Consider the following 17,609-nt stretch of genomic DNA (forward strand, 5'->3'; position numbering starts at 1 on the left):
GCGGGGATTACAATTGAGATGGAAAAAAAAAGTACAAAATGATGTAAAAATAAATTTTTGTAATTAAAAAAACCTTAAATTCATTCTTCTCGTTACGAATAAAAATGCTAAATAACTAGCTACTCAGATCCTGTGGATTTAACGATTTCACCGTGGGCTGGAGTAGGCAGCTTTGAGTATGAGTAATCCATAGGTTGATGAAGAAAAGCAGGTAGAATTTTCTTGGAAGAAGATTTACCCCATCACTTGAGCACCTGAGCATGACGACTAAGACCCAATGAGAGCTGGGCTGGCGTGGCGTGGCGTGGCGTGGCAGGGCGGGTGTGGGTGCGGGTGTGGGTGCGGGTGCGCTTCCTCCCTCTTTTCAGGAATCGCTTGTGACCCGGTTCTACTGCAGATGTGTCGTGGGCGATGAGAGTCATGGAAGTGTACTTACTGTCTGGAGTCTCCGCCCTCCGGGGAGCTTACCGAGCATATCAGCAGTGTTTACTGTGCCTGTTAGGTGTCAGCCTGCTGGTGTGACACGGTGGTACTGAGATGGATGAGCACGTCCTGCCCTTGAGCTCACAACTGAGGAGACTTCGCAGTCTCATTCAGGATACAGGACTGCAAACAAGGACAGTAAATGTTTGTGACTATTAAAATAGGTGAATTGGGGACAGCAAATTTCCTGGGGTTTGGAGAAGGAAGTAGTTAGAGTTTACTAAAGCAGTAAAAGGCAGAGTTCATTAGACATCTCATCCAGGGTACCGGGTGGCTGGGGTAGAGCAGGGATTGTGGACTGCCAGTGACAGGAATCAGTGAACATGTTGTCACTGACTGGAACTAAGGTCAGATCCCAGCACCTTATAGAATCAGTGTGTTCATAGCTGAAAATGGGGAAGGAGAATCTGCTAATTAGCATGTTAAGTGGGGAATATAATCATGCCAGCAGCCAGGGCTAGCACCAACAGTTTAACCCCCACAAATCACAATTTTGAGGAAAAATGTAATAGATGTCTTACACTTATATTGTTTTGAACAGTGTAATCTGTATTAAAACCCCACTGGGTTTTTAGAGGGTGAAGAACCTGGCGCTTATGTCTTGAGGTTAGAGTGAGGTACCCACTGGCCCAGCTGCCTGTGCTTGGCCACAAAGCCAGTGTCTTTGCTGACTGCTGAGTATCCATGAGCTCCTCCCCAGACAGCCACCAGACAAAGACGTCCTCTCTTCCCCTTTTTAGGATTTTGACACTTAGCTTAAACTCTTGGTAGAGAAGGCTTGGGGAAGGAGATTTTTTTTCTTCCTCCTTATTCCTGTTTCATAGTAGCTTAACTTAAGTGCCTTGCGAAGATAAGGAAGAATGTGGGAAACCTTAGGATGAAAGGGACGTTAGAGACAGAGAAGTCAGGGGAGGTCATATCAGGCTTAAAGTGGAAACTCTGTCACAACCTAAGCAAGGAGCAACTGATAGGTCTATAAATAGGAGTTTATCTCCTCATAGAGCATTTTTGGCATGGTTGTAGTTTCCCTGTGGGGCACTATTTTATTTACTAAAAATAAACTGTGTTTCAGAAGTGATTAAAGTAAGTCTCACTGAATTCATTTATGTTACTAAAGTGTGCTCAGGTGTGAAAGTAAATTTATGGAGTTTGATATGGACTGCCTTTAAAGAGAAGTTTGATACCAAAACCTTTGGTTAGATCTGGGGTAGAATGATCTGGTTCACTCTGGTATGGATTGGATAGATTACCTTCTCAGAGGACAATGTTATATTTCAGTTTTTTCCTGATAGTTCAGTAGACCACCAACCCCTCAGTAATGTATTCAGACGTATAAATAAATAGGCTTTGCAACTGTGTCATCCAGGGAAGCCAGCGTATTATACTCAGTAGTAGTTCTAACTCACCAGGAATTTTCTGCTTAAATCAAACTGCTTGGCTGTGTCCATTCAGAGCAGAAGGGTGCATAATTCAGTACTACCTTTAGTTTTGTTTCTAGGAAACAGAAAATCTTCAAGCTCCTGACTGTGTTTTTCACACCCCTGTTACCCCATCTGTGGCTCTGTGGCATCTGTGTGCCTGTCACCTAATTCTGACACTTGCGTGGCTTGTATATTTGAAATTAGTAAAAAGCATCGCTTAATGTTACTGTCTTAGACTAAAGGATTTCTGTTAGGAGATGGTGAGCAGCTGAAATATTGATTGTTTAAAGCCTGTTTCTCAAAGTTCTTTGACCATGGGGTGTTTTTCTAAGGTAGTCACTGTGATACGGAATGACTCACGCGAACTGTACGCCTGGATGACGCTGTCATCAGCAGTGTTCTCAGAGATGAGCTAATGGCGTCACCACGTGGACCCATTAGCTTCTGTTCAGCATCAAAATGCATTTTGGGAAATTAAATCATAAAAAATCGAGAGATTAAGCTGCTTTTTGTTTTAAATATACTGCCTATACTTTAGTGCACAGGTTAAAAATTGCCTTCCGGCCCCTACATTTCATCCTGCTTCTGGAAAGACGGTATCCCACTTCATGACAGGTTGTTGAAGACTCAGTAGAGATGATATGTATGTGTTTGGTTTTTTCCTTTGAATTACTAAGTTGTAAAAGAAAAGCATTGCTAGCATCAATTTAAAAACTGTTGGACTCTCCTTATCTACGCAGGCCTGTGAAATGCTAAAGAAGTTATTTTTCAAATGCATTGTAATCATTACTAATTGCTTTAAAACTTTCACTGCTGCTATTCTTTTCCTCTCTTTAGAACTGCCCAACTCCCTTCTTTCCTCCAGGGCTTTCAGGAGAAAAATGAAGTTCTGATGGAGAATTTTTTTAAAGATTTACTTATTTATGCATACAGAACTGAGGTACAGGCCAGAGGTGTGGGGTGGTGAGAGGCTTCACCCGAGACAGTGGGGAGCAGAACAGGCAGATCAAGGAAACACACTGCTGAGGGGAGCAGCGGGTGGGCCAGGAGAGGTCTGCCGCGCCCTGTGGTCACCTCTGGGGCAGGCGGGGATCAAACTCATGGGGAAGTAGCTTTAGCTTCTTAGTGCTGTGCTTTAACCCGCTGCGCCACCAGGGAGGGCCCTGATGGAGAATTTTTTTGAAAGATAAAGAGAGGAAAAAGTTGGTTAAAAAAAAGTCTGACGTGTTCATGGGATTTCTTTGGCCTGAAGCCCAAATTTCTCTCTATTTAATTGCTTTTCTCAGATTCTGCTCTGTGAGTCACTGCAGTTGGTAGTGCTCACTCGCTGCGCTGGTGCACGCGCTTTGTCTGCGGGGTGGTCCGTGCGCGCTGTCGCCCTTCGGTCTGTGACGCCCCTGTAATGCGGCATTGTTACCCTACTTCATGTTTTTCTTTGTTAGAGTTGGGAATTAGGCAGAAATTTGGTTTGGCCCTTTGGGTGTGGAATAATTTGAGACAGTAGAATAGGAGATTAGGGGCTAGGCGAGTTGACTTTTCCACCTGGACTTCCAGCCTGTACCTTTCAGGCTTCTTTGAAATTCCCTATCTTGTCACGGGACCTGCACACGGTTAATGTGCATAGAGCTCTCTCTTGTTTCAAGTGAAATTGAATTTTGATTCATAAATTACAGTAAAATAATTTGCTATGGAGAGCATCACTTGGTATTTATGCGGCATGTAACAACCTTTCCCCACCCCCAAGTGGCTTAAAGGGTTTTTGTTTGTTTTTGTCTTTCATGAGGAAGAAGCTTAGAAGCGGGTGCCCAGGATCGCATCCAGGGCCCGGCCCTTTGTGCTCTTCTCCTGTCCATCTGTGGGACGTGGCCCAGATGGTTGCTGTAGCTCCAGACATCATTCCTGTATTTCCAAGAGACAGTCTGGAGGAGGGCTTAAAAATTCCAGGAAGTCATCCCAAAGAACATTTCTTCTCATAGCGGACTGGCCAGAACTTCTTTTTATGGCCACACCTAACCGCGGTGCAGATTGGGAGACAGAGTCCTCTCAAGGAGGGTGTCAACGGTAATTAGTCCTAGACTGAAAACTGGGGTTTGTCACTAAGCAGAAGGGAAGAAAGGGATACTGGGGACCTGCTAGCCTCCTCAAGCGCAGGGACTAGCAGAGTAACCGCCCCTGCCTCTGTGGCACACAAGCGCTTCTGTAGCTGTCCTGGGAGTTTTTCATCCAGTTTCTGCTGTATTTATTAAGGTGACTTTTTTCCTCTTGAAAAGTGTGTCATTATTGCAAACATTTTCAAAGTATTAATATGAGATAATATCATCATTGCAGTTTCCAGTTAATGTTCAACTGTAAGGTTCACTCTTCAAAAAACTACAAACTGTCTTTCCCCCTGGACCCAATGGGTATTTTACTTTTATTGTGTATAATTCTCTCACTAACTGCCCCTCTACCCCCTTTCTTAAATGGAGGATACTGTGCTAAACATTGTTCTGAACCTTTCTTTTGTCATTTGAAGATGTGTAAGAGTGGTCTGTAATGCTATTTCCTTATTACCCAAATGCTGTGAAGTGTCAGGTTGTATGGCTGGACAATAGCTTCACATTGTACCTGCTCTATGAGCACATTCATTTGTCCTGGATGAACTGAACTGTCGAATTGAATTTAACTTTGCAGAATCTTTGAGGAATGAGTAATTTTTGGTGGCTGAGTACTCCAGTTAGTGAGAAGGTTTACCTGCCTTAAGTGGCATTGTATTGAAAATTTTGTTACTTGGGAAATAAATCCCTCTGAAATGTGTTAGGTCGCTATATGATGGATTCCGTATTAACAGTGTAATAGTGGACACGTACGGTCTCAGCAATCATCGGCACCAGTCACTGCACAGGGCATGTGCTGCTTTAGGAGTTTCGCCTTCCTCAGTGGCCCCATGTTGACGCCCTACATCTGTTTGTCAAATTTTTTTCTCTTGGTCTCCCTGGCTCCTGATGGTGAAACCTCTAACAAATGGCCTTCTCTCTTTGGTGTTTATTCCCTGCAGGTCCCTAACTCCTTACTTAACTTGCTTTTTATAATGTTTGGTGGGCAAGTAGCCAGATAATTAGGACACTTATATTTCTAAAATAAAAACAAGCAGATTTAGAGAGAAGACCTGCTGTTGCAGCTTTCCCACTGATGAAACAGTGTATGAACATTCTGATATTCCGGACCTCTGGCTCATAGCTATTACCATGTTCTCAGAAAGCTATAGTCAGTAGAGCTCTTATGTCCGCCCTGTCCATTAGAATGGCCACCAGCCTCATCTGGCTCTTGAGCACAGGAAATGTACCTAGTATGATTTAGGGACTAATTTTAATTAAAATTAAATTCAGAGAGCAAATGGCTGCTGTGTTGGTTCTAGATTCTAGACAATTAACTTTTTTACAGCAAGCTTGATTATAGTGAGCTTGGATTGGAACACTGTTATTCTATTGTGCTGAGCAGAATACATTTTAAGAGTATTGGAAGGGAGGCAATTTGGGATGTTGATGATCAAATTAGCTTAGAGTAAGTGATTAGATTGCAACAGTTTTTTTAATGTTAATATTATAATTATTTTAAACTAACATTCTGAAATCATTGGTGTAGGCATATACTTAGGGTTTGTGATTGTGGTAAAACTTTGAGTCCTTTGGTTACTAGGAAGAAATTAGTAGCACTCTAGCTTTATTTATAGGACTCGGTTAGACAGTTGCTTGAGTGCCAGAAACTTCCACAAATAACTTTGACCTTCCCTAGTGAAAAGTCAAGGGATAAAATACTCCATAGTGAAGGATCAGTTATGTGTGATATGCTCAAAATACTACTTTCTAATGGAGAACTCTATAACAAATAAAACAAATGGATAAATTAATGACAGAGTTTGATGACTGCTGGGAAGGAAATAAACAGAGCCCAGTAATAGACTATGTGCTGTGGGGAAGGACCTCCAGCTAGGTAAAGTAATCGGAAGAGTTCTATTTGAGTAGGTGCTGTTTTTCCTGAAAAATCAGGAGGAGCTGGGCCCAGTCTTGCAAAGGATGAAGGTGAGATGAGGTGGGATTTCCAGAGGAGAGGACAAAGGGACTAAGGCAGGATTGGGGTGTGTGTGGATGGACCTGCCTCCGTCAGGAACTAACACATGATTTAGAGGGAGACAGTGATAGAAAATGAGGTTAAAGAGGTAGGCACTTGGCAGGTTGAACTTTAAAGACGTAAAGACTTCAGATAGAAACATGCTTTTAATATAACGTGAGGCTATAGATTCAGAGGAGGGATTGGCCTAATTTCTAGATGCTTGGTGTTGTGACCAGGCACAGCAGTGCAGGAAGGAGCTGTGGTCCCTCCCAGGAGGGAGAGGGCTTGGGTTTGAGGTGGCAGTCTGGTGATCACAAGGAGCCACACCCACAGGACTTGCATGAGGAATAGGGATGGTTGTGGCTTTCATATGGCAGGTAGTACCACCTATGGAGGTAGGAAATACCAAAAGGTGAACCAGATTTCAAGAGTGCTAGCAGAGAATTCAGAGCTGAGTTTGGGCGCATTGTGCTTGACATACCTGTGAGACAGCTCAGTAGTCTCGTCAGTACAAGGAATGAGATCTCGGCTGGGGATATGACTCGGTATGTGGAAGGTTTTTGAAACAATGGGAATGATGAGACAGCTCAGAGAAAGGCTAATCCGGGGTTGAGCCCTGAGGACGCTTTCTGTTTAGAGGTCTGTGGAGGGAGAAACCAGAATAAGGTGAAGGGATTTAGGCGCAAGGCTGGGGTATATTGTCTCAGAAGCCAGGTGAAGAGAAAGGTCGAAGGTTGCCAACTCTTGACTCCTGTACAAGGTCAGATAAGTTGAGGACAGCAAAACGAGCACTGGGCCAAATACCACGGAAATCTTTGTCATTGGTGTGTTTGTTGGTTTAATGGAGTCAAGGGCTTAGAAACTTTTATTTTTGTTAGACTGAAGAAGAAATGGTGAAGAAGTAAAGAATGGATAGGATAGATCACTGAGAAGTTTTATTGTGAAACAGTTTGCAGAGAGATGGTAGGTAGCTGGAGGGAGGTGAGGGGTTGGGCAATTTTTCTAAAGCTGTAGTTCATTTAGTCACCCACCACTGCACATTTGTGTTTTAAAGTCCCCCTCTGCCCTCCCACATATTGCTACAGTGAACTCTGCTACACGTGGAGGGTTTTCTAAGAGGTTCCTTGGAGGTGGATTTGCTGAGCACAGGCCATGCACATTGAAAAACTAAGCAGATATTGCCAGACTGACTTCCAAAATGGCGGTACCATTGTACACTTTCCTCAGTGGGAATAAGAGCAGGGGGAGGCCTTCTGAAGGTGGACAGGGCTCATTTGCTGGCATGACAGGTTATGGGGAGACAAGGAGAGATGGGTAATGAAAGACATTGTGGATGGTTCACAGAGCAGTACAGACTTTAACACAAATGCTGGGAACTGGGTGTGAGCACGGGAGTGAGATGGACCGTTGAGATGAGAGGGACACTTCCTGCATTTAACAGGATGTGAGCAGGGGCGGCCCATGCATTTCTACATAGAACTGCAGGTTTGGGGACAGAAGAGACTGAGTGTGTCCGTTTGAAAACAAAGTATTTATTGAGCTGTAGTGAAAGTGGATGATGGGGAGAGAATGATGGAGGCTTGAGGAGAAGGTAAGAGCCATCTGGAGAGCCAGGAAGCCACCACGGTTTCGTTGCTGGCCCTGCATGGCACTGGTGGATGCCCACGTTCATTGGCAACCATGAACAGGCAGTGAAGTGTCAGTTTGGCCATGGCGGTTTCCTCCCCCGGGAGCCAGCTGCTTGAATACAGGCGCAGAGAAGGTAGCGATAGTGTTTAGCCAGGGTTAGGGTAGGGCAAGCCTTACAGAGCTTCTGTGAAGCTGTATCGAGGTAATTAATGCTTGCAAGGTCTGGCAGCATGATGGGTTTGGGGGCATAGGAGCCGAAATCAGCAGGCCCGGGCAGGGTACTTGCAAACCATTCTCCCAGAGGGCGTCAGACCACACTCACCATCCTTCCATGTCTCCACAGCGGGTGGCCAGGGCTCGGTCTGGGCATCCGTGTGCACGTGCATCCTGTGTGTGGTGGGTTGTGCTGGTTTTGATTCTGTGAGGCAGGCGGGTGCCTGGGAGCCCTCTCATGTAAAAAGCTCCCAGTTGATGTCACTGCTGCTCTTGGTGGCCTACTGGTCACACTTTGAGGAGCAAAATTCTATTTTGAGAGCTGCCCAGTGGGATTCCTTGCTCCTTTATGGTGAGAGGAAGCAAAGTTAAAAGAGTGCCATTCTCCCAGCTTAAAAAAAATTGTTTTTTAAAAGATTTATTTATTTGTTCATACAGAACTGGGGTACAGGCCAGAGGCTCAGAGGTGGCGAGAGGCTTCACCAGAGACAGAGCGGGGAGCAGAACAGGCAGATGGACGAAGTACACTGCTGAGGGGAGCAGCGGGCGGGTCAGGAGAGGTCTGCCACGCCATGTGGTCACCTCCGGGGCAGGCAGGAATCGAACTCATGCGGAAGTGGCTTTAGGTTCTCAGTGCAGTGCTTTAACCCGCTGCGCCACCAGGGAGGGCCCCCCCAAAATTTTTTTTTTAAAAAAATTTTAGATCAAATTCAGTGGTCCATTTCTACTGCTCAGTGTTGTACTGAGGCTGTATTGTCTCTTCCAGTCCTGTGAATGAAGGGAATATAAATTATGTAGAGGGTTGCCTGGGACGGCTTCTGGAAAGTTTTCAGTGCCAGGTTTCTCAGGCACATTTTTGAGAAACCGCATTGGTTCCCTTAGATGTCTGCATTTCCCTCATGAGCTTCATACACCCTCTGAGAAGCGTGCAGGAGGTCTGCAGTCTCTGGAGCTGAGACTGTGCGGCAGAGATCTAAACTTGGCTCCAAGGCCTTCCTGCCACCGTGCTCTTCACGCTGCGAAGTCCGGCCGTTGCCGGCTCCCGGAGGCGGCGTCGGGCTAGCCTGCCTGCCGCTGGTGCTGCTACCCGGACGCCTGATTCCCTCTCAGAAGCCAGCGTACCTGGCGTCTTCTGTGGGCCCCTAGCAGAGTTCCTTCCCTGAAACTCGAGTTCACACCTCTCGTGGGCGCCCTCCATAGAGGGGGGCAGGCTTCAGGGCTGTCAACGCAGTCTGGCAGCGCCCCCCTCCCCCATGGCTGGGGTGCACCTTGACCCTGTGTAGTGTCTCTAGCGTGTGCAGCTGTTAGACCCTTGTGTCTTTGACCTGAATCTTCCATGTCAATAAACTACAGGTTTCCTCATTTGATAATTTGAAAATTTCCCACCTACCTCTTTATTGTCCCCCTTTTTGTTTCTTTAAAGTAGGGAATTGTGGACATGCAGGAGTATGACTAAGAGAGAACCGGTTAGCTTGGATGTGGCTCTTGGGGTTTTACTGTGTATGTGAAGAAAACACACAGAAAAGTTTCCTGAGCAGGCCAGCTGCCCATTTCTTAATTGTCAGGAAAGATGGGGGTCATATAGAGCAGGAGTTGACAAACTCTCTTCACTTTCCAAGAAATTTATAGTGGTTTTACTCATACAAGTGTGATGGTGGTTCAGGGTTTTTTTGTGATATACTTAAATTTTAATTATTCATTTCCAGGATCTCATTTCTTTTTGTGTTTTTTTCATGTTTTGTGTGTTCCAGGAGGGCAAAGATAGCTTTATCCACCCAAATAAGATTAAAAGATGATACCATAAAGTGAAATTTATGTACAGTATATGAAATTTTATTGTTTTTTTGAATTTTTTTTAACGCTTGCTTGAGAGTCTTAAGAACTTTGTGTTTTCAAAGAGTTTGAAAGGACTATAATTTACCAATAGTGTGATTTTAATACAGTTTTTTGCAATAGATTATAGGACGGTCTGGTGATTTAAGGTTTAGAGTGTGGCCTGTGAGACCACAGTGCAAAGTTACATATAAAAATTGATTGTGGGCATGTAAAAGGCTCTAACAGTTAATAGGAAGATTTGGTTCCCGGTTAAGGAAAAAAAAAAAGAAGAAAAAAGGCTTTTAGATTTGGAAGTTCTTGACTTCTTTTACATACTGGAAATGTGCTAATCAGGCCTGAGAGGAAGAAGAGGGGTTTTACATAAAAGAAAAAGAAAGGCTTGGGTGAGGCTGAGGATACTTGCCCCACCTCTCCGAGTTTAAGTAAGCTGGGAGTTTATGTTGGGAAGAGAGAAGAGGTGTTTTAAGCTCGCTTGTGGAAGGCACTCGTTTAATATGGGAGAAAAAGAAAAGTTATTTCATGTCTCCACTAAGAGGAGAGTAATTCCACCATAGCAGGCGACGAAGACCAAGACCTGAACACTCCAGTAGGAAGTGTGAGGTGCAGGGAGGGACTGTCTCTTGTACCTCCGCAGGGCCTACCTTCAGCTTGAGACTTGCAGACCTTACTTGGAGATTTCTTAAGCAGGTTTGAGCTGTTTCAACATGTCAGAGGAACAGAACCTGGAGGGTGGCTGGAAGGGGGTAGGTCTTTTATTTTTGTTTTCTTTTAATGAATGAAGTGAAATATTCCTTTAAGCATCCACCTTTTGAGAATTTATTGTGCACCTACTGTGTGTTAGGTACTGTGCAAAAGACTTCATGGCCAAAAATAGATGATCCCTGCCCTGAGAGACGGGTCAGTGTGCTGGTACCTGCAGCAGTAATCGGCAGAGGTGGCAAACGCCATGTAATGCGCCAGGCCATGGCCACGAGGGAAAAGATGACCGATAGCCAGGGTTGGCTTTTCAGTTTGAACATGGTGGAGTGGATGGCCAGTAAAGGCACGAGTAGGGCGTATGGAGGGTCAGTTATTTTCTGAATGGACACCACTGAGACTGCTGATTTGATAGTTCCTGTTATGTTAAACAAGTGAGTAGAACCATCCCGGGCACGTAGAAGGAAGGCACTTGGTAAATCTTTGAACTGAACTATAAATTGGCAGACGTGGCCGGCCCCAGGAACATAGCAGCTAGTTTACATCGTTCCATCACTCCATGTCTAACTGTGACTCTAAACGGAGTTGTTTTCCGCCCCCAGATCTCTTGGGTGAGGAAGCAGAGACCTAGACAGGTCAAATAACTTTCCTTAGGCCTTAATGGCAGTGACTGTAGACCCAGCTTTAACCTTGGCCTTGTGCCCTGCACCCTGCCTGCAAGAGTATTTGCAACATGGTAAGAGCTCAAATTCTACTTGTCTTTAAATCCATGCCCTTTCGCTCTTCAGAAAGGAGGCTCTGATGATCTGAATTCAGGCCAAGGTTATTTTAAAAAAAAAGAAAAAGAAAACTGATTGGAGTTTTCCCTATGCTCTAAAATCTTGTAAGATCTAGAGGTGCCAGTGGTAAAGCTTCATGGAGAGGAGTGCGTGAGCCGCGCACAGGCAGGCATGGCGGCTGCGAGCAGGCTCGTCCTCCTGCGTGGCTTCTGCGAGGGGCTCCAGAAGCGGGTAGAGGTCGGCTGGGCTCGCACGCCGAGACCTTGGAGGACAGAGCCTTCTGATTGCCTCATCCATGTTTAAAGAACCCACCTTAAGCTAGTTTATGTCTAAAGCTTAGAAACTGGTGCCGGTGGTTTATTACTAGCCCCACCCATCCCTGCCTTTTGCAATAATCTCTGTGAGTGATGATTGTGTTTCTCGAAGTAGAATGACAGAGAGATTCCCTGAAGGCAAATACAGAGAGCGTGTGCTGTACACTCCAGTTCAGACACACGGGGCTGGGAACTCCCAGAGAGAGAGAGAGAGAGGGAGAGAGAGAGAGGGAGGGTGAGAGGGAGGAGAGAGAACAACAGAACAGTCAGCAGGAGAGGAGGGAGGAGGGGGGAGGAGACGGTCGTTTTTTTTTAGATTTTCAAACTCAAGTGATTTTTGGGGGGGGTTTTCTCCCCACCCCGAACCCTTGCCCCCCATTCTGGCACCTCCTTTCCTACAGTTCACTCAAGTGCCTTTTTTGCAGTCCAGGATCAACTGACGGCTGAATTTGAGCAGCCCGGTCTGACATGATGTACCTCTGGGTGAGTACTGAGTGCTGTGGGCGAGGGTTGCACTTGCACATATAAGGAGTGGAAAGCTGCGAGGCCCTGCTCTCCACAGACGGCCTTCCCTGCAGAGCACGGGTGCCACAGCCCCTTCTCCTCACAGGTGTCAGGGTTTGAAGACTTAGCAGTGATTATGACATTGATTTTTGATTTTTTTAATGTTGTTTATGTTGCTAGACTTCAGTGCAAGGGCTGAGGTCCCAGTGCAGGGCCATCCCCTGGGCTCGGGAGGTTTGGAGAAGCTGACTGGGCAGGTGGAATGAGCTGCCTGTTGCCCCGGGAGCCGCAGTCTTGCTGGTGGGGTAGGATCCACCTGTGTTGCTGGGGGCACGGCCCCGGGAAGCAAACCATCTCTTCAGCTATTTACAGCATATCGGTGGCACGATTCTTAATTAGGGATAAGCTTTTATCAGTTTTAATCTAATTTATATTGTCCTTCACAATAGTCTTGTGAAGTAGGTCACTGTTGTTATTAAAATTTTATGAGGGAAGTAATTAAGTCACAGAGTGACTTGTCCATAGTTTGAAACCAAGTCTGTAGCAGTTAGAGCAGTAATTAGTATCCAGACTTTAGAAAGTGTTTTATATTTGCCAGGAACTTAATACTTTATATTATTTTGATTTATTGTTAACTATGGTGTTGTATGGTTTGGGATGGAAGGAAACATACTGGGATAGGAGAGATTTTTAAATGATGAAATGTGGTAACTTTAGGAGAATGTCAAGGGAAAACAATACAGGAAAAAATACAATTCGAATGCATTTAATTGTGAGAACAAGGACATCTATAGTCCCTGGCAAAGATGGCGGTGGCCTCCCCTGAGTAGACAGCTGTTGTGTGTTGCCAAGGGAGTCTCCTAGAAGTGATGCCCTTGGCTGCTACTCAGCTTTTGAAAGTTTCACTATGCCCTTTGCCCTTCAACCTAGATGTCTGGAGTTGCAGAAACCTACTTGACTCAGACAGGCTAAAGTTATAAATATCAGAATTTTAACTAGTTTTATGCATGGAGTTTGGGCAGAGAGAGAGTAAGTGCAAGCTGGGAAAGGCTTCTGTTCCTGCTTCTCCCTTTATACTTGAGTATGACCTTGAAATGTAATTTCCTCCTCTCTGTGATTTATTTTTATAGTATTTGTTGAGGTATCAGAGAACTTTTCTGACATACTTTTGTGCGTTGATAGTGTTCCTCTCCCTGTGAATTAAGCTTCGCTGTGAAGGGCTTTGATGCCTAGTTGGTGGGGCTGATCAGCGCTGTTGATCAGAGGATGGGTTATTCTGACTTTTGATCCCTCTGGAAGAGGGGTTATGAAAGGTAGCTAGTTGGCTTAATCTCATTTCCACTTAGGCTTGATAGAATCCGATGGTGACAGTCTCCTCAGTTACTGCCTTTGTGCTTAGCTGTAAGTCATTTGTGAACTTGTGTCGGTTCCCTTTGCATATTAGCCCCAGATGGAGGGACAGAACTTCCCACCCAGAGATCCAGAGTGTCCTGTGTTGAGTTGGAGCACACATAGCTAACTATTCCCCTCAGCCCTGAGAGTCCTGGGGGTGGGAACATCTAGGACCCTAGATCACATGGACCATACACACTGTATCTGGCCACATTGTATCATAAAAATAATAGCATTTTCTTCGTGTGTCATGACCCCTGGTAGCATGGCCAAGGGGGCAAAAATATGTTGGCTGTGCGGCTCATTTTGTTGTATTCAGTGAAAATGTCCAGAAGGAGCCATACTTGTATAAAACTCAGCTATAGAAAGAGTCTCTTAACTGGTCACATGAAGTGGAAGGCATTGAGCAGGTGCTGTGGAGAAATCATACTGCGTGAGGGTCAGGTTAGAGTTGTCAGGCTAGCGCCCAGCCTTGTGACCGCGGGCCCTCTGTGGAGCAGCTTGTACACCAGGGAGACACTCAGTTGCGTGGGAATGTGCAGGTCCTGGGAAGCATGAGGCGGAAGTCTGACAGGCCACCTCACAGCCTGCACGGCTTGGGCATTGTTTTTGAGGACTTGAACAAAAGGTCTTGAGCAGTCATTTCTTACTGAACAGGTGTGTCTAATGAACAGGCATATAGGTGTCACCAGCTTGGAGTTTGCACATTCTAGAACTTGCAGAGCTGGAGTGCAGGGTAGAGGTGCCTGTGCAGTGTGGTCTGTGTGGTTGGACACGGCTCTCTGGTTTGCTGCCATGGGCCTCGATATCTGAGCGGGAGCGCCGTCTTGTGCTCTCTGTAAGTCTCTTGGCCAGTGCGCCCCACTCTCCTGTTGAGACCCTCCTTTTAGTGAGGCTGGCAGCAATAGTGGAAAAGATGAGTAGGTGCTGTTTTGGAGGGTGTCCTAGGTCTAAATCCTGCCTCTCTCATTTTCAGTTGTGCGGCCATGAACAATCACTTAATTACTCTGAACCTCGGTTTCTTTAGTTGTCACTTAGGGAAAATAATTTGTGTCATACAAAATTATTGTAAAGGTTTAAGATAATCTACGTGGCCTGTCTACACGTCATGTGTGTGTGGAGTGGATGCCCTGGAAGTAACAACTATGAGCTGTGAGGACTCGCCTGGGTAGACTGCTCATCTCTGGAGTGGCCCCGGCATGTTAAGGGTGTTTAGGGTCTATGGGGGAGAACTTGTATAAACTGGTGGTCTATGAAATGACCTCTCTTATTTGGTATTCAAGTACTTGCATCTAGGGAACCCCATTAGAGCCACCTCCTGGTGGAGAATGTGCCACCACATTGTTTAAAAAAAATTGTTTTTTTTTTTAAATTATTTTGAGGGGATGTAATCCCACTGCACATTCATTTTGCCATTTGTTCTCCTCTCCTGCATTCTCCAAACAGGCAGAGAGAGGGGAAAGGAGTGAGACACATGGTCCTTTACTTGTTGAGTGAACTTGTCTGATGATTCTATCTCGCATCTCACAAACAAAATTGTCAATCGCTTATTTACATACCAGAAGTCAGGTCTTATTCCCTGTCAGAGACCATCTTTCTAGACTGGCCCCAGCCTCGCTCAGTCATATTCTGTAAGGATAAACTTCTGACTTTAGAGTGGGTGAGCTCAGAATGAATCTCATCTAAAACTATTGTTTTGTCAAACTTTAATCCTGCCGCCCTAGTAAGTCAGTAGAGCCAGTATTTCATGAATGCTTATGATGGAGAAAGGACTGTGGTACCACCTGAAAAATAGAAAGATGCTTAAAGACAGCTCATGTTCTTACAGAATTTGTAGCACAGAAGTAGAGAGTATATGTACACAGATAACATGACTTTTTGATGCTATTCAATGAAGAAAGTGTTTTTACATGTTATTTTATCCCCACAGCAGTGCCAAGTCTAAGTATCATTATCTCAATTGTTCCAGAGAGGAAAGAGAACAGGAAAGGGTCCATGACATTTGGTAAATGAGAAAGCTAGATACTCACCCCAGCTGTGTTTAACTCTGTAGCTCTTACCTCTGCTCTTTTCACACAATTTATCTTCTTTAGGGAGGAGCTGATGTTTTTGTTTTGTTTTCTTTTAGCTGTTTATTGAGTGATAGCATTTGTTTTAGGCTTATACCTCACTTAGCCCTTGACACATTTGGGAGCTAGCTATTATCTTCATGTTACACATGAAAAAGCAGAAATTTCAGTAACTTGCTGAAGGCACACAACTTAGGACTGACAGTTGGTGTTTGAACCCTGGTCTTTTGTCCCCAGAGCTTGGTCTCCCTGCCTAACGTGTTCGTTCATTTGTTCAGTAGTGTCTGGTTTATCACTGCTGTCACTCACCAGGGTATAGGCCGGGGTGGCAAGGAAAATCAGGTAGTCTGTGTTCTGTTCACTGAGTACTTGGAACAAATTACTTAACTCTATGTACTTTGATTTTCCAGATTGTAAAAGGGATGTGGTTAGTTTTGGGGAGTAATTTTAGAAAAATGTTTGTTAGCCATTTTAGAGATAAACTAATGGCTAACTATTGACTTTATCATAAAACTTGGAAATCATGGACTGTGAATCAAAAGTTATGGCTTGGGGACTTGGTGGTGCCATTTGTCAGTCAGCCTTTGACCTTTCTAGCATTAGTGTCTATAAAATGGAACTACTAACACCTAATGGATTATTGGGATAATCTATGTGATGTTTTTGGAATCTCTTTTGTGATAAGTAAATATGAGGTAAAAAAGTAACAACAGCACCTTACTCAGGTTACAGACTGGGTAATCTTTTTTTATGTTCACATGTTATTATGATTTTGCCTTTTTAATTGGTCTATCAATCAGAGAACTTGACTTAATAGTAAATTGAGTTATCACAAAATGTAAAAACAGTTTAGTTCACATAACATTGGAGGCCAGATACTGTGAGTTGATACTTGGCAGTGGAAAGCCATTTAAAGATTTTAAGTAGGATTGAGAGGAGGCTGAAGTGGAGTTTATAATTAGATTTGTTTTTTTAAAAAGATATCTACACAGATTAGAGGGGAGTAAGAGTGTGAAGAGAAGTTAGTGGTGTGGCGTAATAGCCGCGGTGACAGAGAGTGGCAGTGACAGCAGGCCTGAGGAGAAGCAGAACAGTGTGAGGGGTATTGAGATGGTGAATTAACAGGACACTGTCATGACTTGGAATAACATCAGGTTTTTGTAGGAGGGAAGATAAAACAGATCATGGGCAACTTTGTGATGCTCAGTAAAATACTGCTTCGATAGTTGACTACTTAAGCAAAAGGATAGAGACTTACCCAGAACAAGCCAGCATTTATGCTGTAGACCAGTTCAGTTTGCGATATCTACCGGGCATCCAAATGGAAAAGTTCAGTGGCAATTTGGTGTTAATTTGGAGCTCAGAAGAGATATGTGCATGGAGGGCATGAAGATTGATATTTATCAGTGCACTTTTAAAGCCTTGGAAGAAAATACAGCTAGAGAATAGGACTGAGAATGAAGTAGGGAAGCCTTTCTCTGCGGCTCTCAAGGGTACTGAGAAGCGGTTGGAGTTGGGGGAAACAGGGCAAGTGTGTGGAGTCACAAGTTCTAGAGAAGAAAGAGCTGCTGTGTTGGCAGGATTTAAGGCCAAGTACAGTGCGTGACCATTGGCACTGGTAGAATGTTGGCCATTGGTAAGCTTGGTTAAGAGCTGCTTCAGTTAGAATGATGGGGGATAAACAGCAAATTGAAATGGATTGAGTTGTTAGTTGATAGGGGAGGATATTGAGACATTATTGCAGAGAAGAGAGACGAATTGGGGCAATGGCTGGATAGGAATGTGGCTTCAGAGATCTATCTTCTTAAAGATAGGCGATGGTGAGCTGTGTTTTGTGTCAGTAGGGAAGATCCAGTCAAGAGGAAGAATTTGGGGATTCTGAAAAGAGGCTCATTGCAGAAGCAAAGTCTGCTATGCCCAGTGTTCAGAGGAGAGGCTGCTTCTTAGCTTAGTCAACAGAGGGGGTTTCCTCTGATATGCCTGCTTGTCGCTAACATGTAAGGGAATGTGACAGTGCAGATGTGGGTATGGAGGAGTAGGTTTGAAGAGGGAGAACAAGTGTGAAATAGTAGTCATCTCAAAAGATGGAAAATTAATTTGCTAGAGAGCTGCAGTAGTTTTAAGATCTGTAGTCATACCTTTGACATACCTTTGATGTGAGTTACAAATCATTTGTATGAC

General features: G+C 44.6%; 1 protein-coding gene across 9 annotated transcripts in view; it reads left to right on the top strand.

Annotated features, from left to right (window-relative positions):
• Window positions 1–17,609, top strand: part of RBFOX2 (RNA binding protein, fox-1 homolog (C. elegans) 2) — a 168,766-nt gene that overhangs the window by 42,274 nt on the left and 108,883 nt on the right. Inside the window, exon 1 of one of the 9 annotated variants that reach the window (XM_012735299.1) lies at window positions 11,869–11,946. The exons of the other annotated variants lie outside the window; for them this stretch is intronic. Coding sequence (XP_012590753.1) covers window positions 11,932–11,946 — 15 coding nt within the window. The 5' untranslated portion in view covers window positions 11,869–11,931. Of the gene's footprint in view, window positions 1–11,868; window positions 11,947–17,609 lie in introns of those variants that run through there. 9 annotated transcript variants of the gene reach the window in all.

The sequence above is a fragment of the Condylura cristata genome, unplaced genomic scaffold (assembly GCF_000260355.1).
Source record: "Condylura cristata isolate star-nosed mole 26May11 unplaced genomic scaffold, ConCri1.0 scaffold00004, whole genome shotgun sequence".
NCBI classification, from domain to species: domain Eukaryota; kingdom Metazoa; phylum Chordata; class Mammalia; order Eulipotyphla; family Talpidae; genus Condylura; species Condylura cristata.